Source organism: Balaenoptera borealis (assembly GCF_965194805.1).
Source record: "Balaenoptera borealis genome assembly, chromosome: 12".
In the NCBI taxonomy this organism is placed as follows: Eukaryota; Metazoa; Chordata; class Mammalia; order Artiodactyla; family Balaenopteridae; genus Balaenoptera; species Balaenoptera borealis.
In genome coordinates, this window is record NC_138869.1 from 39,585,749 (window position 1) to 39,606,896 (window position 21,148).

General features: G+C 38.3%; 1 protein-coding gene across 8 annotated transcripts in view; it reads left to right on the forward strand.

Moving 5' to 3' along the window:
* Window positions 1-650: 650 nt before the first annotated feature.
* DCP1A (decapping mRNA 1A) overlaps window positions 651-21,148 on the forward strand; it is a 74,603-nt gene continuing 54,105 nt past the window's right edge. For 4 of the 8 annotated variants that reach the window (XM_082347979.1, XM_082347983.1, XM_082347986.1 and 1 more), the window contains exons 1-3: window positions 655-845; window positions 3,694-3,734; window positions 5,998-6,125. In XM_082347979.1, coding sequence (XP_082204105.1) covers window positions 711-845; window positions 3,694-3,734; window positions 5,998-6,125 — 304 coding nt within the window. In that variant the 5' untranslated portion in view covers window positions 655-710. Of the gene's footprint in view, window positions 846-3,693; window positions 3,735-5,997; window positions 6,126-21,148 lie in introns of all 8 variants that reach the window. The other 4 variants (XM_082347981.1, XM_082347980.1, XM_082347984.1 and 1 more) reach the window with 4 other exon arrangements.

Here is a 21,148-nt window from a genome sequence, read left to right on the forward strand (position 1 = left end):
ACCTGGCTCTTTAAAATGCTCAACAGATGTTTGCTAAAAGAATGAGTTATCGTTTTAAAGCTTTAAACGATCCAAGACAAACTCAAGCCTTCACGGGCTCTTTCCAAGACAGGATAGAAATATTTTCGTGGGATTCAGACGAGGAAAATAAGTAAACGTGGATAATCAGACACTCCTGTATAGTTACAGGCGGGTTAGTTTGGCTTTTTTCAAAATTTTCCTTCATAAAAACACCAAGAGATCCGAGATCTGGGGTAATTTTCGGGGATCCCTCCCTCCTTCCTCTCCGCTTTTCTGTGCTTTCTAAACTGCCCGTGGAGCACTGCCTTGCCACAGCGAGGTTTCCATTCTGCTGCCCCGGGAGCCTAGTCCGGCAGGAACGCTGAGAAAGCTCCCGAGCAGCCTTGATCCGGGCGCCGGGACCTTTCAGCCAGCGGAAAAGAAGCACCTGAGTCCCGGCCTACCAGCTCGGCCACGCGGCAGCACACGCCACCCCGGACGGTCGGTCCACTGGGACCTGACGACACTGGAACCCGACGCCCCGGGCGTGGGCGCAGCGGAGCATAATAGCTGACGTACCGCCTCGCCGCGAGGCCCGGCGGAGAGGAGGAAGTTGAGGGCGCTGACGCAGCTGGGGGAACTTTGGCTCGATGGTACCTTCCTGTCCGCGACTCCGCCCCCGCCAGAGGGGCTAGGCTCCGGAATTCAAGATGGAGTCGCTGAGTCGAGCTGGGCAAGAGATGAGCCTAGCGGCCTTGAAGCAACACGACCCCTACATCACCAGCATCGCAGACCTCACGGGCCAGGTCGCACTGTACACCTTCTGCCCCAAGGCCAACCAGTGGGTGAGTGCAGCCAGGCCGCTGAAGTCGCCCGCCCGGCCGCCGCCTCTTAAAGGGGCCGCGCGGACCGTCCTGGGTGGGGGCCGATGAGGGAGGCCAGGGCGGCAGGGGCGAGGCCAGGAACTGGAGAAGAGTCCGGCTGGCGCCTGAGGGGTGTCGGCGGAGCCGAGGATTGGGCGAGAGGAGCGAGAGAAGTAGGTCCAAACATCCGGGGGAAAAGCTGATAGAGGGGAGGGTTGGAAGAGGATCAGTCCCATGGGGTCCGGTTCGAGGATGTGGGCGACTTGCCTTTTTTGCAGGTGTGTTAGAGGATATGAGACCGGTGGAGTCATAAAGATGCCTGAAAGATTGTGTTTGAAGCTTTGAGGGTTATTAGATCAAGTATATATACATAATCTATAAAATAAACACTCCTTCTCTCCCCCCAATAGACACATAAATAAGAGCTCCCTTCTCAGAGGTCATTTGGATTTAGAGCTTGAAATCCAGTTAGTTTCAATTCTTGGAAGAGAGGGGTTGGGGATAAGTCCCGCATTTATCGAACTACACTGTATTTCCAGAGTTTGGAAAAGATTTCAAGGCACTTAGGAAAATGACTTCCATGTTAATTGGATTACCTTGAAACCTGTGGAAAAGAGACACTGTGTCTGTTTCAGCTATGCTGCTGGTGATGTCACCTCTGAATGCTCCCATCAGACTAAGTACTTTTTGTCTTTTTTGCACGGGAGAGGATCCGAAAAGTTGCATTCAGTTTGTTCACTGACTTGTTAGCCCGTTTGAAGCTTCGTCCGTTGTTTAAATAACATAATTAGGGAATTTCCTGGCGGTCCAGTGGTTAGGACTCTGCACTTCCACTGCAGGGTCCCCAGGTTCGATCCCTGGTCGGGGAACTAAGATCTCACAAGCCGCGCAAGCGGCCAAATAAATAAAGATAACAATTTCCCTTTAAAAAAAAATTGAACCTTCTTGATTAACTCATTCAGCTATATAGGCTTTACTTAGAAAGTAATCCGTAAATGTTTGTTGGATCGAATTAATGATTGACGTTCACGTTTCAGTAAGAATTGAAATCTTTATACTAACAAAACTGAAAGATTCTTATCGTAGTATGTCCTTTACAACATAGTGCAGATACATAGGTTATATTTAATTAGTAATTTTGTGAAAAATCATTTGGCATTTATAAACAGTTAATTCAGATAAAGAGAGTTTTCAAAGTCATCTTGCTTTACTTTATCTTCTTTCCTTCACCTCCTGGAAGAGAAGGAGGTATGGGAACCTAAAGAGAACAAAACTATAGATTTTTTTTTAAGTGTGGCTGTTTTAGACATTGCTTTAGTTTGAATCGTTCTGAATCATTTTTCATTTCTTGCTCTACGTATAAATTTTTGTAATGTGGATTGCAGACAAATGGTGAAGATCTGGGGCATGGACTTATTATTAACAGGCTTTTATTTCTAGTTTGTCACAGACTTCCAATATTTTGGAATTTTAATTGTGGTGTTCTCCTTTAAATATGAAATACAAGCTATAATAACCTGAACTGAAAAATAAGCTGCCATTATTCATTTGGGTCATGGCACATGGAGCATAACCAAAGTCTCTTCTCTCATTGTTATTTTACAGTGAGTTGTAACTTTGCACAGTGGTTTATTTGGGCAAGTTTTCTTTCATTGTGAAACAGTTGATTACCAATTTCTTGTACTAATAAAGTTTGAAAGGCAAGAAAAAGCCTCTGAATTTTTAGTAAGGAAAAGTTTCATTATGATGTTTAAGCTAGGGCAATACTCCTGGAAGAAATCAAGATGGTAAATACTTTTTAAAATTATTTTTTCATCCCAGCAAATTCAATTTTATATGACTAACATTTAAGTTTGCTAAGTTTGTTGATTATATTAAACCATTTAGGTCCTATCTGGGCTGTGAACTGTAGACTAATGTTTTTTTTTTTGCTTTTTTAAAAACATTGTAATGGTGTTTAAAACCTAAATATGCTCTTGTCACAGCAAATGAAAGATGATGAGTTGTACTTTCTTTTTTTTTTTTTTTTTTAATATTTATTTGTTTATTTGGTTGTGCCGGGTCTTAATTGCGGCATGCATGTGGGATCTAGTTCCCTGACCAGGGATCGAACCCAGGCCCCATGCACTGGGAGCGCAGAGTCTTATCCACTGCGCCATCAGGGAAGTCCCGAGTTGTACTTTCTTAATCAAAACATTTACTTTAAGCTAAAAAAAAGTTTTTAATTATTTGTAAGACCTATAAGAATTACACTAAGACAGAGTATAGTTTCAATATTCATGATTCTTCAACACAGTTTTAAAAATAACAAACTAATTGTGTTTGACAGTAACTCTTAACTAAATTTGCTACAAAATTTGCTACTCATAAAACTATACCCCCAGTGATGAAACAAAGTGTCCTATAAGAAAATTTCTTTTTTTTTTCCCCCTACTAACTTTGATAAACTTTAAAGGTGAAGAAATTGCTGTATACAGGACCTTGGCTTTAAAATTAAGAAATTTGGGTAAAACATTTTAGTTTTAAAAAGTGAAAGCTAATTCTAGAATTTTTCTCCTTTAAATTTTAAAAAAGGAAAGGGAAATTACTGCAGATACAGGTGTGTTGCTGGATAGAACATTGCATATCAGTTAATACGCATCAATAGAATAGAAAGAATACAAAAGAAACTGGTAACAGTAGTCTGTGGAGAAGACCTCCTTGACCTGTTCAAAGTGGTTAATTTTAAAATAAATAAGTTGATCTTAAACATGAAGTATTTCTTCTCCATTGGGACTACTTGGGGTTAGATTATGGGGAAAAAAACTAATTGTCTCATTGTCTGTTATAGGAGAAGACTGATATAGAAGGGACCTTATTTGTATATCGAAGGTAAGCTTTTTTAAAAAAATTTTTTTTAATTTTTTTTTTTTTTTTAATTTGATGGTGAACGGTGTCATACGGAGTGATTCAACCCTATTGTATATTTGTCTTTGGAACCTTCCTGCTTGACCCTTCAAGTATTCATCCATCCCTTGCTGTGAGATCCTTACCAAGTAATGTCCTTTCTTTGACACTTCCTGTGATTCAGAATCAAACAGAACTAGAATTTATTTAGGAACCTAGCAAAATGGAAAACATTTTCTAGTAATGAATGAGTCTAAAGCAGTTGCCTTTCTCCCTCCCCCCATATTAAGAAAAATAGAATTCATTGAGAAAAATAGTTGAGAAAAAGAGAATACATGGACTAGCTGTTGTGTGATTACTAAACAAAAAGTTATCTTCTAAGACTCTGGTTCTGTCCCCTTTCCAGCTACCCCCAAAAGTTTTGGATTGTGTCAGTGTCTGTAGTAATATGTATTTTTAGTTTGAGAGTCTTTTAGAAAGCCTAGATTATTCATAATTGCACATTTTTTATTTTTAACTTTTCTGAGAATTATCATCTTAAAACATGATTTAAAAAAAAACATGATTGGTTTGTAAATGCAACTTGTGTTTTGTTCGGCAACTTTCTTGGCCTAAAGGCAACTGACAGGGTATGTTAGTCATTGGAGTTCCTTGTTTTCCTGGATCCCTCTTAGGTCTTGCTCTGACTGGGGTAGGTTCCTTCCCTTGGTTTCTAAAGCTTAGGGAACTCAGCATGAGTTATTACTGATACCTGGTTCTTTTCCTGCGTGTGTGTATTGTGAGTTATCTTTTATGGATTGCCTTCCTCCATTTCTCCACTAATGGTTATTAACAAGAATTTGTCAAATATTCTTCTAAATTTTGCTGTACAACTTTGAGATCTTGTCTAAAAATACTGATCTTTTTCTTCCTTTAAATGTAAATGCTTTGATGTTACTTTTTATTTTTTGACATTTTGTTTGCTGTTATTCATCTTTCTCCTTTAAAAAAAAAAAAAGCCTTTACCCTTCACCTACTTCATTAGTCTTCATTACCAATATAAATATCTAGAAGCTCTTCAACTGTTGTTAGAATGTTCGTACTTGGAAAGTGGCTTGCTGGCCTTATTGTTACAGTAGAGTACAGATCCACCGGTTATAGAAGATGAAATTTAGTTTAGTGAGCGACTTGATTTAATGAAATTTATGGAGGCTTACCCAGTATTGATTCTAATAAAAGGAGACCAGAGAAACTCTATTTGGGAAATGTGAGAACATTTTATATACTTTGGATAAATATATACCAGGATGTCAGAATGTCAATTTGGAGAGACCTTAGTATAAAAGAAGCCTGGATTTGGAATCAGAAAAGCTAAAGGACTCAGCGAAACAAGTGTATACGGAGAAACAAGTGAGAAACCGTAAAGTGTTGTATACAAGTGAGAAATATCTAAAGGATCGTATGCTGAATCACCCTGATATGAGAACCAAGGGTGTTTCTTATTGTAGGATTCAAAGCATTTTCTATGTAACTCAGGTTTTTCCATAGTTCTCACATTTGATGTAAGAAAAATCATTGTAATGGTGGGCAATAATTATAACCAATCCTGCAACATATTTAAAATAAATTATATTTTTATTGAGCATATGTTTATTAAACATATACTATATGTCTGTCTTGGGACATATCTAAAAAAATGACAACCCTATTTGCATGGAACTTACAGTTTAGTGGAGAAGGACAATAAATACAAAAAATGATAAGTGGTGTGGAAAAAGAGAGAGGAGGAATAGAGGTACTGAGTTTGGGAGCATTAAAAAGGGTAGTTCTCTAGTAGGCCTCAGTGAGAACAGGACAATTTACCAAAGGCTTGTGGGAAATGGGGTAACTAGATTCTGGGCCAGTGGCCCAGGCAGAGGTCTTTAGGTGGAAACATACCTGTAGGAAGAATGGCAAGGAGCCCAGTGTGGCTGGAGCAGGAGGAACAAGGGAAGAGGCATAGGAGATGAAGTCAAGGGGGCGCACATCACCTAAGGCCTTGGTGGCCTTAGATAGGACCTTGGTCTTTTCTCTGAGGGACCGAGAAAGCTTCTGAGAGGAGGAGAGGTATGATCTGACTTAGATTTTTTTGTTTATAGTTTTAAGTGCTAATAATATTATATAAAGCAATATTGTATTCGTTCTTTAAAATGGAAATAAAGAGGTAGATAACATTTCTGCAAATTGAACAGTGACTACAGATTTTTTTTTTTCTTCTATTAAATCTAAGGTCAGCTTCACCTTACCATGGTTTTACCATTGTGAATCGACTGAATATGCACAATCTAGTTGAACCAGTGAATAAAGACTTGGAATTTCAGCTCCATGAACCATTTCTTCTATATAGAAATGCAAGCTGTGAGTATCTATCTGTTAATTACAGTGCATATGTTTGCAGTTAAAATTGAGTGACTTTAGTTTCTGTCAGCACATTATTCTTGGAAATTAAAGGTACAATAAAAAATATGGTCTATACTCTTGTGGTTATAAATGAATCTCTTAGTAAGATCAAAGCTTTTAAATTGGGCTTCTAAAATTGAAACACTCTTTTGTATACAGTAACTTATTACATTATTTTAGTTAACTATACTATTCCATATAATAGCATTACATTATATTCCTATTGTTTGTTCTATGAAAATAAGTTTCACCCTTTGTTTTTGTTGTAACATGTATTAATGGCTGCCCATGCCCCTGAGCACCAGAACTTAGTTTAAGAGACACAGGACAGATACTGATATTTCTGTCCACAAAGAAAGTACTATCTTTGCCCTGATTGTGGTATTTTTCAATCTGTTTATTTAGTTGAGTATCTGTTGGGTATAAGTGCTGGGCCAAGAGCTATTGTACTTTAATGTTAATAATATAATAACCTCTGGGGTAGGCAGGCAGTTAAATGAGCTGAGACTCTGAGGTGAGTGGCGGCTATTCAGGTGAAGAGTGAGGACTGTAACCCTTTTTTCTGCTTCCTAGTCCAGGGTCCTTTCAGGCATTTTATAGACTCTAAAAATGGTTGGGTGTGGTCAGCAAAGCTAGAGTGGCCCTTTCAAGAAGGAAAGCACTAAAAAGTATACCTGGTTCCTGTACTTCATCATGGCTATTGAAGGTATGAGTGTTTGAGGACAGAAGACAGGCAGTTTGTTTGGCATTGATGGTAGGGATATCAAAACGTTACGGTGGTAAGGTGATTGTGCTGTAACCATCATCTAAGGAGATTGCTGGAGATAACTGCTCCTTAAGTAAAAGTTTGCATTTCACTTGACTGGGAGGTAACTGGTATTGGGGGAATGTCTTCAGTATAAAATGTAAAAAACTACTAGAAATTATGCATCTTTTCATTCCCTGAATGAGAAATGGCAAGGTCTGTGTTGAAGCTAGAAACCCCAAATTCTTCTCTGTAGCTCACTTTTAAGCGAAATAAAATCTGTCTCTTGACTTTTCAGTAAACTATTTGTCCAGATAATTACCTCTCTTAGATGGTTTGAATGGATTTATTTAAACTAATGTTACAGTAGAATTACTTCAAATAGCTGTTTTCTTTATGCTGACCATTCTGTTAAAGGGAAAATTCTGCAAAGTAACACAGATCCAATTTTTTTTTAAGGAAAATTGGTTTAATTCTGTTTTTTATTACCTGAAAATTTAATCTAGCTATTGCCTCTAAGAAAAGTTTGATTAGTAGTCAGTAGGGGAAATTTGCAGAGGACCATGGACTTGATTACCATTTAGCATAAGCCTGACGTGAATCTCATTATATTTCTTTAACAAGTAAAGTTTCCTATGAAGTTGAAAGTGCAAGATGACACAAATATAAGTGAACCATGATTAACCAAAACCTTTTTTAAATTAATTTTTATTGGAGTATAGTTGATTTACAGTGTTGTGTTGATAAAACAAAATTTAATCGGAGCCTAAAATATCTGGAAATATTTCTATAGTCCATGTGTGGAAGAAATGAAAGCAAATTGTAAAAAAAACAAGCTAATGTTAGGTTTTATTTTGCGAAAATCTAGTAAATTTCTCATGTGTTACTTGGAATCAATAGTATAACTTTAACCGCACTATAGTGTCATAGATTGATTTGCTGTAATGATAAGACCTTAAATGGTCAGGAGTGTTTTTTATATTAATTAGAATATTCTTGAGGGAAAAAGTAAACTACTGCTTTTTATCTTAGAAAGGTTTTCAACAAGAGGTTGAAACAAAGGTTTCCTTAGTTAAACAGAAGACTCATTTAACCAGGTCATACCCTTCCTCGGTTAATTGAGGCACTGAATTATCTCAAGGGCCTTACAGTTTCTGATATTGCTAATTAGAAATTCAAGAGCACATCAGTTTGCTTTCAGACCAGAGAAAAGCCTGAAAAGGTCAAGCACAATACAGTGGATATATTAGAAACAGTCCAGAGGAGGAGCTTGGGGAAAGTATTTAAAGGAATAGCTGTATCGGGGAGAAGTGACAAGGCAGCATAAAGTGATTCTGGGAGTGTTAAGGCCTCTCTTGAGTATATGTTTTGTCTACCTAGTCTTAAAAATAAAAAGTAGTCTTGTCAGGTCAGCAAGCTATTGAGTTGTTTAGGGATGATTCTTTAAATAAAAAGTTAATTAGTGTCTGATTGTGTATACAGGTAATTGTACATGATTCTGTAGCTGCTCTTCTGTTGTTTTCTTTTGGAAAATACCCCCAAGACACCTGACCCATTTTACTCAAGTTACACCCTCAGATCTAGCCTCTTCCACTTAAATCAGTTTTTAGAGTTGAGACAATATTGAGCTGTAACTTTTTCCAGTTCTAAATTGTTTGTTTTGCTTTCTATTATTTTTTTTTAGTGGTTTTTTTTTGTTTGTTTGTTTTGGCCGTTTTGTGCGGCTTGTGGGATCTTAGTTCCCCGACCAGGGATTGAATCCCGGCCCACAGCAGTGAAAGCGCGGAGTCCTAACCACTGGACCACCAGGGAACTCACTAGTTTTTCTTTATACACTCCCCACCCACCCCAGCTTCACCACCCCAAGAGAAAAGTAAAGTCTTACAGAGGAAATGCTTATGCCCTCCAGAAGCTTAGCTTTGGTGATTCTCTTGAACCTTTTGGAAGCAGTATATTTTTGTATACTGTGCAAGGACTTTGGGCAGCCACAAGACCCAATGAGGATTGTGGAGACTGCAGATTCTGTAGTTATTAAGCAAAAATGATGTTCCCAGCACCTTATTTCTGATTCCCGACTTACAGATGCGGAAACAAGAGTCCCAGAGAAGTTAAGAAATTTGCTCAAGAGTCACAAAGGTTATAAGTGACAGGCAGAAGTCAAATCTAGGTCTGTTGAGCTTCAAAACCAATGTTCTTTCTACTCTGCTACAACAATAAAATTACTTCATCAATCCACATTCTAGAGCAGTGGTGTCCAACAGAACTCTATGATGATGGAAAGAGTCTATATGGGCACTGTCTCATATAGCAATCGCCAGCCAGCCACATGTGACTGTTGAGCACTTGAAATGTGGCTGGTGTGGCCAAGAAAAAAATTTTTTTTAAGTTTATTTAATTTAATCAATTTGCATTTAAATAGCCGTACGAGACTAGTGGCTACCATATTGGACAACAGAGGTCTAAAGCATGGATCCATGCAGAAACACACCCTTTTGTTGTGCCATACCTGAACTGAACAAGCACTTGGGAAGCTTTAGATTAGATTTTTATGCCTCTCATTTAGTAATTCCTTTTTAAAATTTACAAATGATTTCTAGATACAAAGGCTGCAGAAGATATCCCTGAGGGTGGCTTTGCCATGGTAACACTCTTCTGCGTGGAATTTAATTTGCAGACAAGAATTCTATTCTAGGCTTTGCCATTTTACCAACTGTAACCTTGGATAAATCACTTAAACCACTGATCTGACCTGCTTATCTTAAGAGAGCATCATATATGTAAAGGTTTTTTGTCAGGCACTTACAAATATAAAATATTATAGACTATGTCTCCATCTTGGACTTAAGCCAAATGATCTTATTAGTGGAAGAGTCATAAAGACTTTATTATCCAGGTTCTCTTATAACCTAGGCCCATAGTGTGCTTCTTTCCATCCCTTCTGATTAGCACCATGACAAGCTGGGAACTCTGTTTACCTTTACAAATATTACATTCAAATGTTGTAAGGGCAATTACTAGACAGCCTGAGGTATGATAAGTTGAAAATATATATATATGTTAAAGATGAGAAATCTTAGAGGCTACAAATTTTTTAAAACTCTGATCAGTGGGTCATGGTGTGCTGGAACACACAGCCCCCTCCTGGCTAAAATTTTATAGGATAATGTAATGCTGTTTTAATCTGTGGACACATCTCCCTTAAAAACATTTATGATAGTTTTCATTTTATCTGTGATTAGTTGAAAAATCATAATTCTTTTGCTCTGTAAAGATGCATTACTACCAATCTGCTGATCTTCTGTTTTCATTTGTGAACAGAATCCATTTTACTAACTGGATTATAAAACCATTCTTTGGGAACTCTGAATTTCGAGGACTTATGGCATAGGCACATCAAAGAAAAACTCCTGTCCAGCAATATGATGTCAGAAAATCTTCCCCCTACAAACACTTAGAAATGCTATATAAAGTATTAAATGCATAGTATAGCCTGAAAGGGAATGGGGGCATTTTAATGGGTGAGCATCAAAGTGAAAACTGAAAGCCAAAGTGGGAAGCTTGTGTGCTGACACCAACTGCCAGCTGGTTATAGGGTTCTTGGGGATAGGGAACGCTCCTTAACATAAGGACCCCATTATAATTACATGGGATCAGGAGACAAGACCTTGACCCCTCACGAGGTGGCTCATTGGAGCTGAGATGTACATACCAATGTTCACCTAGGTGCCCTAATGAGTTATATATTAATAAATTAGAAAGATATCAGGGATATTCCCACGAACCTAGGGAGATGACAGGCAAGCTAATCTACCTCAATCTAGGCTATGAGTTGGAGGGAAAATGTCTCCCCTGAAAATTGTAACCATGAGCTCTCTCATACAGATTTGAGATTCAAGTTATATCATTCATTTGGTATAATTTCTTACCCAGGCCAAAAAATTAACATAAAATTGATCGTCAACTGTTGAGTACTCTAGAACACCTGGCAAAAGCAAATACAAAACTTTTCTAGAGAGAAATATTCTTAATCCAGATTGCCCAGGCATCTTATTGACAAGCCTTGTGGTCCAAAATTACTATATATACAAAGAAATAATTCAGTCAGTAAAAGTTACAATAAAACAAACAGCCAACCCTTCGCAGAAACTTTGGGTAATGAAATGATCAGATAGAGACTTTAATGGATATGAGTATCCGATGTAGATTATAAAATAAAATGATAGGTAGATTTGAAAAATAACCAAGTAAAACTTCTAGAAATTAAAATTTTAGTTATCGAAATAAACTCTCTACCTGGACTCAACAGTTAATTTATAACAATTGAAAAGAGAATTGGGGAACTGGAAGAGACATCTGAGAAAATTATCCAGGATGCATTCCAGAAAGGGAAAAAATGGAAAATTTGACAGAGAGGATAGGATTGGAAAGTCTTAGAAAGTTTAACATATGACAGAGAAGAATTTCAGAATGATAAAATATAGAGAGAGGTAATATTTGAAGAGATTATGACTGAGAATTTTCCAGAATCCATGAAAGACAGAAGTCTCAGATTTAGGCAGTAAAATAAGGCCCCAAGCAAAATAAATAGAAATAAATACACACCTGGACAGATGGTAAAACATCAAAGGCAAAGACAGAAGCAACCAAGCTTGAGACTGATTATTTACAAAGAGCACCAGTTTGACAGCATATTTAATTGCAGCTACTGAATTTGAAAGACAGAGGAATAATATATGCAGAGTACTGAGGAAAAAACAAACAACAATTCAGTAATTCAAGAGAACAAAATAAAGACATTTTTCAGCAAAAACAGAACTGTTGTCTCTGTAGACCCTTGTTGTATACACTTCCAAAGCAGTACTGTCCAGTATGGTAGCCACTAGTCACATGTAGCTATTGAACACTTGAAATGTGCCTAGTACAACTGAGTTTTTAATTGTAAATTAATTCTTAATTTAGTTTAATTAATTTAATTTTACCAGTGCAGTTCTAAAGGCTATAGTTCAGAAATAAGGAAATTGAACACAGAAGTAATGAGATTTAAGCAACAACAATAATGAGCAAAAAAAAGAAGGTACATCAAAATAAGCATTGACTGTATAAAACAATAAAATGACTAGTTTGAGTAGAGGTATTAAAAAGGTGAATCAAAAATACTAGACAGCAATAATATAAGATAAAAACTTTCCAAACCTAAAGCATCCCAAGACTGAGGAGAGGGTAAATAAATTGATGAACAATAAACTTTTAAGTCAAGTGATTACCCAAAAGATTCAGGGTAATCACTGCAGAACAAAAAATAAGATGTCTTGATTTTAAGCCAGTATAAATCAAGATAGGAAAAACGTAAACAGAAACCATGGGAAATAGCCCAGTTATAGTAAAATGGCATAAATAAATAAAGCAGTATTTAGAACAAATATTAAGTGAACTGTACTTGCCAGTTAAAAGAGATTCTGAGATTGGATAAAGATACAGAATTTGCCAAAAATGCTGTTTTCAAAAAACTTAAAACTCAAAAACCAGGAAAGTTTGAAAGTAAAGGGATAGAATGATATATATTAGGTAACTATTAACCAAACAAGGCTGATGTAACTATGTAAATCACATATGATAGATTCCAAGGTAAGAAACATCATCAGGAATAAAGTTACCACATAATGACAAAAGGAGTAAATAACCTGCAAGATAAAACAATTCCAAACCGGTATTACCTTGTATTAATATTTGTCAGAATTACATATCAAATGTTTAAAATCCATAATTATAATGGGAGAGTTAAACAGGCCACCTCAGTAATTGACGGATAAGGCAGATAATTTAGTAAGGTTATGGGATATTTAAACAACACAGTTAGGCTTGATCTAATGGACATATAAAGAACCCTGCTTCTAGCAGTTCAAGAATTTGCATTTTTTCAAGTCTGTATAGAATTTTATAAAAAATACCATATGTAGGCTACCCAGGCACAGAAGTTATAGAGGAAAAAGGAAATCTTTAAGTTGAAGGAAAATATAGATGAGTAGAAATTAATTGCAGAAAGTAGGGGCTTCCCTGGTGGCGCAGTGGTTGAGAATCTGCCTGCCAATGCAGGGGACATGGGTTCGAGGCCTGGTCTGGGAGGATACCACATGCCGCGGAGCAACTAAGCCCGTGAGCCACAGCTACTGAGCCTGCACGTCTGGAGCCCGTGCTCCGCAACGGGAGAGGCCGCGACAGTGAGAGGCCTGTGCACCGCAATGAAGAGTGGCCCCCGCTCGCCGCAACTGGAGAAAGCCCTCGCACAGAAACGAAGACCCAACACAGCCAAAAATAAATTAATTAATTAATTAAAAAAAAAAAAAGAAAGTAGGAATTGCAATAGAACAGTAGAGCAAATCAACAAAACAAAAAACTCTCCCCTATAACTTGATTGATCCAACAACAACAACAACAAAAAAAGAGTAAGGAGAGGCATAATAGGCAATACTAGTAATAATATATACTATATATATATAGCAATTAAAGATAGAGAATAAAATAAGAAACCACTGCGAAGAACTTTTTAAAAATAAGAAACCACTATGAAGAACTTTCTGCCTGTAAGTTTAAAACTTGGATTATATGGACAATTTCCTGGAAAAAACACAGTGTAACAAAACTTAGGAATAAATGGACTCAATGAAATAATTGGGTCAGTAGTTTAAAATCTCTTCCATCACATCTTAAAAAATGCTGAGAAGAAAGTTCTGTCCGGTTCAGTAAATGGTACTAGAGTAGTTCTCCATATAGCAACCAGCCTCTGAAAAAGCAGCCATAGGATCTGTACATTTCTGATCTTATCTCAGGACACTTATCTCCAGTGAGGAAATTGTGCTTCTATTATCCACTATTCCTTCAAGCATTTGGTGAGCACCTGCTGCAAGCAACATACCTCACTAAGTATGTTTCTCTTAGAAGGTTCTTTTCCCCAAGATCAATGTCAGAGGTGCTTTGATTTCCACTTCTGTGGGTATCTCTCAGGGTGAACGTGGTAACCTGGAATCTGTTATTTATGTGTGTGTGTGTGTATGACTTAATTATGACATGCCCCAAGGCCATTTTGTAAGGTAGGTTCTGAGCAATTTTTTTAAATCCAAAATTTGGTATGTGAATCAACAAAAAAGTGAAAGCAAGCAAAACTGGTTTTTCTTTGTTACAGCTAGACAGTTTACAGGATAACCTGGTTAATTGAAAATATTAAGATAAAGGTTTGTGGTACCACTAAGCTCTGTAAAATCGATTCTAGCATTTAATGATTTTCTTTTGCAAAAACTATTTATTTTGTCCTTTACTTTGTTTTTAAACAAACAAGGTGATTATTTAATTCAGATGCACATCTTAATTCATTAATGTTTATTAAGTATCTTTTGCTAAGCATTTTACCACATGGTATATCATTTTGATTAACAGTATTGTGTACTTTTAAAGAATTTTATGTATGTTTCTAGTTCTGAGATTCTGTTTTATTTTCTTAGAAAATTATAAGCAGAAGTCTTTAAATTAAATTGTGTTAGAACTTTTAGCGTCAGAACTCTGCCTTTCTGGTAAAGGTCAAGATTCTCAAAGAAATATGCTACTATATTAATCCCAGTGCTGTGCATATTTATTCCTGAAACAACCCTGTTAATTAGTGGTAAAAATTAATGATTTAAGATCTGTGATTTGAGACATATCAGTTGCCAATTTGAATGATTAAGCTCGTTACAGTGAAAATGTGATCCACCAGAGAGATTGTGAGGGTATTTACGTGTTGTTTTTCCTGGTCATTTTTTACAGCAATACTGATTCATGAATTAGAAGGAGTATACAGTCTACATTTTCTCTTCTCACACCTAACTTTATTCTGTCCTTAGACAAGTTTGTGATGGCAGTTTTAGCCAAAAGAGAAGTGATTATCTTACTTTGTGTGCATGTTAGACTTGACATCTTTTTACTGAACGATAATCGTTTTAACAAGGACAACTCCATGTTTCCTCCACCCAACACCTTAAGGCATGGATGTCCCACTGAATGCCACTTTTCATTTTAAAATGTTTTCTATAATCCAGAAGTACTTTTGAAAAAAATCAACAAAGCTTCACTCTGTAACCAGCTTAACAACAGCAGATCACCATAACAAAACAATTGAATATAAAAATATTATTGCTATTTAATATTTTTAAGAACTTACCTCCAAAAACCTGTGCGAAGTACCCCTTCGTTTCCGCTTCACTTGTAACTTTTCCTTTATATCGGGCGTCAGTCTCTTGATATAGAGCATTTTTAATTAAAATTAGATCACTAGAAAAAGCAGGGAAATTCATTTCCATAGCGTTGAAAATGTAGCTGCCAAATGGAAAGTTTTAGTAGGAGAAATACTGTAGTGTGTGTGTGTGTTTCTTGGTCTCTGCTTGTCCTTTCTCAGTTCAAGGGCAAGACTCGGAACAGTAGAGATGCTAGGTGGCTGCTGGCATTTGGCGCAAATCTTCAGACTTAAAGCACAGTGCAGGAAATTTCCTTGCAAGAGAAGTTTACAATTTGTCAACTCAGAAAATGTGAGTTCTACCTCGAGACTGAAAGAGGAATTTATAAACAGTTTTTAAAGTTACACAGTTCATTCTTTGTGATCTTTGAATCCAGCACACTGCTTCTTACTTAGCCTGAAGAAAGGCAGGCAGTCTTCCCCCATCAGCAGCAGCTGCTGTGGTTGGTATGATTCTGCAATCAGTGAAAGAAGAAGGATCTGTGGCGCTGCATTAGTCTGGCCTTCTGAACCAAGATAAAGAGCCTTGCTGTTGCCACCTTTGTAGATTGAAGAGGTAAAAACACCATGAAAACAGTGACTTAGACTCCAAGGCTGATCTGGTGACACTGTTAGGTCAGACATATCAAAAATCTTTAATGCTTCCTGTCATAGGCCGCCACTTAGTATTCTAGTAGAGCTCCATCAGGTACCTTCTTGTTAACTTCATGAGTCTGTGAATGTGTCAGAATTTCCAAAGCAGATTCTTTTCATTATGACTAATTAATTACTGGCTTCCCCCCCTGCCCAAAGTAGTGTTGTCAGGGGAAAAGCAATTTTTATCATTTTTTTTATTATAGTGTTATTTTAATTGTAAAGATTTAAAAAGTTAACCATGTATGCTCCATTTATTTCTTTTAGATAATTAATGTTTTCTCTTTCAAGAACTCAAAAAGGAAAGCAACAATTACTTATAGCTAAGTGGCAGAAACTTCTTACTATGTGTTGTATAGGTTTTCATCTTGTGTTAATATAGGGAAGCACATTGTGGAGGTGAAAAATTGAAACAGAGTAACCACTTGTCCAGGAAGATTTGAAGCCACTCTGGAGTGGGCAGAATAAACCTCAAGACAGCCCTCTGACATTCAAAAAATTAGGACATTTGGGCTTCCCTGGTGGCGCAGTGGTTAAGAATACACCTGCCAATGCAGGGGACACGGGTTCGAGCCCTGGTCCGGGAAGATCCCACATGCTGCGGAGCAACTAAGCCCATGCGCCACAACTACTGAGCCTGCGCTCTAGAGCCCACAAACCACAACTGCTGAGCCCACGAGCCACAACTACTGAAACCCATGTGCCTAGAGCCCGGGCTCCGCAACAAGAGAAGCCACTGCAATGAGAAGCCTGCGCACCGCAACGAAGAGTAGCCCCTGCTCACTGCAACGAAGAGTAGCCCCTGCTGGCCGCAACTAGAGAAAGCCTGCGTTCAGCAACAGAGACTCAACACAGCCAAAAATAAATAAATAAAATAAATTAAAAAAAAAAAAAAATTGGGGTATTTTACACACACACATCTGGAGTTCTACCTTTTCTTCTTATGATGAAATGGCATGTATGGCCACACAGCACCTGCATTCCTGCAAGCACTAACAGTCAGCAGAGCGCTGGGTAGGGCCTGCTCACCGGAGCTTCGCTGATCCCATCACACCCTGAGGTCTCTTATACCCCTTCGGCATTTGCCTTACGACCCTGGTTTGGATAATCTCTTAGTAAATTGGTAGAAAAACATGTAGGAGAGAAGTTAGAGAAAAGAGAGAAAAGAAATTCCCCCTTTTCTTACACCACTGTCTGACCTGTTTCCCAAACCCCTAAGTGTAGATTTTTAGAAGCCCAGGAAACAGGAACTTGGCCGCATGGAAGCCAAGGGCCATGCTTCCCACCGTTTGTTGTCCCTTATGATACATAAAAATGATAATACGGATTTGTGTGCGGCACTGGGGTGAATAGACCACTAGTGGGGGTTGGATGAATCCAACATTTTGGCACATCCATAATCACTTGCAGCTCAGGGGAAGCTCTGCCTTAGGGAGTGGCAAGTACTGTGTGGCAATAGTGGCGATAAATCCTGACAGCAGAGGTGAAACCCTAGTGTGATTCACTATTTTATTCAGGGTTGCCCATCATTAAAGAATAAAAAGTTTATAAATAAGAATCATCAGTTGTGATATTTTAGGGTTTATTTTCCTAGTCCCCCAAAACATTCAGTGGGCATTTCATGTGTCTGAATCCTATACTGAAATTACAGTGTTAATAGGGACTGTGGAAGCAGTATTGCTGGTAAATATTTTTGGACTTGATTTAATTTACAGAGGGGAACCAAATTTAGAAACAAACCAAAGAGTTTGCAGAATAGCATTTTTAATTTCCTGGCCTAAGTCTTTTAATCAGTGTTTACTAAATAGACATTATAATTTAAATTTTAGAAAGTGGACTCTTTCTCTGCCATGTTAGTGTTCAGTGGTGTTTTAATATGTGTGTTCTTTTGTCCAAAAAAGGTAAGCTGCTGACGTAACCCAGTTACACTTACCAGCCTTACTTATAGATTCACAGCATTTCCTCACCTGCCTGTTTGCCACCTACCACAGTCTCCGGTCGTAATCCCAGGTCCGCAGTCTTTGGCTCCATACCCCTTTTCCTGTGTGTGTGTGTTGTAACCCCCACCCCACCTCAGAGACTTTCTCTTCTCTCTCTTTCCCAACCTTTTGATACTGATATGGAGCCACCAGGCTTATTCTTGTCTTAAAGGAAATGATCTGTCAAGGCATTTTCTTTTTCACTTGTCAGGGCAGGCTTATGTTTATATCATCTACTCCATTCTTAACAGTACTTTTATAATCAGAAGGGTCTTCCTCATTCTAGGGTAAATATTTTTGGTTATGTTCAAAGTACATTTTCTTGTTTTTGTTCCCCAGTCTAGGGGATCTTTGTGGGTGTCGTCTTCATAAATTTTATAATAATTTTATAACTCAATGCCAAAAAGCTTTATCAAACCCCTTTTTCTGCTTGGCACCATACTGAGAAAATCTTCAGCCTCCTCAAATCCTTTTAGAAAGTAGATCAGATCTAAATAATAAATGAATAAAAAGACAACATGCATGAGAGTGATTCCCAGCTCTGTTTTTGTGACAGTTCACAGGATCTCTAGAAGTCTCAAGGGATTTTATAAAGGCTCCAAATTAATTTGGGTTTCCTTGATCTTGTGTGTGCCATATGCCACTGCAGATGAGAAGCAAAATGAGGTATAACATCAAATCATAATTGGCTCCTGGATCTTCAAACAGGACTCTCTAGGGAAATGGACGTCTTGCCCTTCAGCTTTTTAAAATTTATCAATATTAAATAATCCAATAACTTTAATCTTTGTCGGTTGTATTTTTCATACTTTCAAAAGAAAAGGGCTGTCACTTGAAAAGCAATGGAGAGCTTCCCTGGTGGCTCATTGGTTAAGAATCCGCCTGCCGATGCAGGGGACACGGGTTCAAGCCCTGGTCTGGGAAGATCCCACACGCCGCAGAGCAACTAAGCCCATGCACCACAATTACTGAGCCTGCGCTCCAGAGCCCGCAAGCCACAACTACTGAGCCCGCATGCCTAGAGCCCGTGCTCTGCAACAAGAGAAGCCACCGCAATGAGAAGCCCGCGCACCGCAACGAAGATTAGCCCCTGCTCACCGCAGCTAGAGAAAGCCTGCGCACAGCAACAAAGACCCAATGCAGCCAAAAATAAATAATTGTTTTTTTAAGTTATGAAAAGAAAAGCAATGGAAACGTTTAATTTTTTTTTTAAGATTTATTTATTGATTGATTTTTTTGGGGGGTCTTCGTTTCTGTGCTAGGGCTTTCTCTAGTTGCGGCAAGCGGGGGCCACTCTTCATCGCGGTGCGCGGGCCTCTCACTATCTTGTTGCGGAGCACAGGCTCCAGATGCGCAGGCTCAGCAGTTGTGGCTCACGGGCCTAGTTGCTCCACGGCATGTGGGATCTTCCCAGACCAGGGCTCGAACCCGTGTGCCCTGCATTAGCAGGCAGACTCTCAACCACTGCGCCACCAGGGAAGCCCGAAACGTTTAATTTTGAATATACTTTTCTGCACTTTGCTATTTTTTATGGAAGTACAACATAAAGGTATTTAAATGTCCTGTCACACCCCGTAACTCTTCAGTAACTGCATGACTTACTTGGGACAATGGTTAACAGCCATGATATGTGGTGGGTGTCCAATAACTAAATAATTTGCTTTCATATTGAGAAAAGCCGCTTATAAAACAGGATGCCATTATTATTTACTATAGCAAAATTATACGGTATTGCCAAATCCCTAAATCCTCTGTGGTATAATTAATCAAGATGTTTCAGCAAGCAAATTGTTGGCAAAATATGTTGGGCCTTAGAGTGTAAGTTCTCTTGAGGGAAGAATACTTAGCTTTGGTTTAGAGACAAGGTCTTCCATGGTTTTAGCTATCTGGTGAACTTGTCTGTCTTTCCTCACCAGTGACAGTGACAGGCTCAGTGGCAGCTCCCTGGGCCTCCTTGCCAGTTGCATGCACTGAGCATTTGATATGTTGGCAGACAGAGCTGATTCTTTGATGCGTGTCTGAACCTCTACAGGTCTGCTTTTGGCAGAATCGAGTGTGACTCTTATCCTTTACCCATTAAGCTATCATTATGGCTTCCTTATCTTTATTTCTTCTGCAGCATGCCTTTGAAAGTGTTTGGCTCTTTTTTGGCCGTTTACTTGATAATGTACAAACGTGGAAAGTGTGCATCTTATTTCTAAATTACAGTGTATTTCTTCAAAGGAAAGGGGGTGGGGCTTAAGTAAAGATTTGTCAAAGTAAGTTGACAGCTCGGGTGGACTTACTTTGATTACTGATGTGGAATTCTTTCTTAAGAGTTTGGTTTACAAATCCCCTGTGAAAACATACTTAAAAGCCTCTGCTTAGCCCCAGAAATACTGTGTGTTCCTCTCTGAGCCTGATGTATTGCATATCATCCTTTTTTCTCATCACTCTAAGTTGTATGGGGTGTCTATTAGAGAAATATTGGTGTCTTTTGTATTTGGCCTCTTGTATTTTTTGTGTTCTTTAGCCAAGGTCAGATGAGGCATATTTAGAGAAAGGTAGTTGTGTGTAATTGCCATATATGAAGTCTTTTCAGAACCCCAATCCAATTTACTCTATGTTGGAGCAATTCTTAGCTGCTAGGAACATAACTAAGAGCCTGCGGTAGATAATGCTTAGCAATTATCTCCTCTGTAACGAGGTTGCTTCTGTGCTTCTTCCATTGGGATGTCAAAGGTAAGTTTAATCTGTCGACTTACATCATGTAAAATATTCCAGAATTATCTGTTATTCCAGGATGTTAACTCTGTTTGAAGCATTGGTAGTGTTTTGAAGTTCTGTGAACAGAAGAGGGGCGATGAAAATGGATTCCAAACACAGGGAACTATTCACAGCAGGCTGACGGCTCAGAAAACAAAAGCAAGCCTGGGCTGCCTCATGGTAGTACGCATGGCCAGATGTGGGGTCAGAGAAACCCCCTTGTGAACAGAGTAGGGAAAAAAATATCCATGTTCATGATCTTCATTGATTAAAATGAAACCATTCACTTACTCTGTATATCAATGTTTTATCTCACTCTACAATGGCAATAAAAAAGCCAATTAAACTTTTATTTCCACTGAAAAGAAACTGTTAAAGTTGTGATTGGTCATGAAGTCTTTTATCGAATATAATGACCTTAATTCAGGGTGAAACAAAAAATTCGCCATTAAAATAGCTTTCAGTGTACACTGAAAACTATGACATTAATCAAAGAAATTGAAGAAGACACATTGGACTTCCCTGGTGGCGCAGTGGTTTAGAATCTGCCTGCCAGTACAGGGGCACAGGTTCGAGCCCTGGTCTGGGAAGATCCCACGTGCCACGGAGCAGCTAA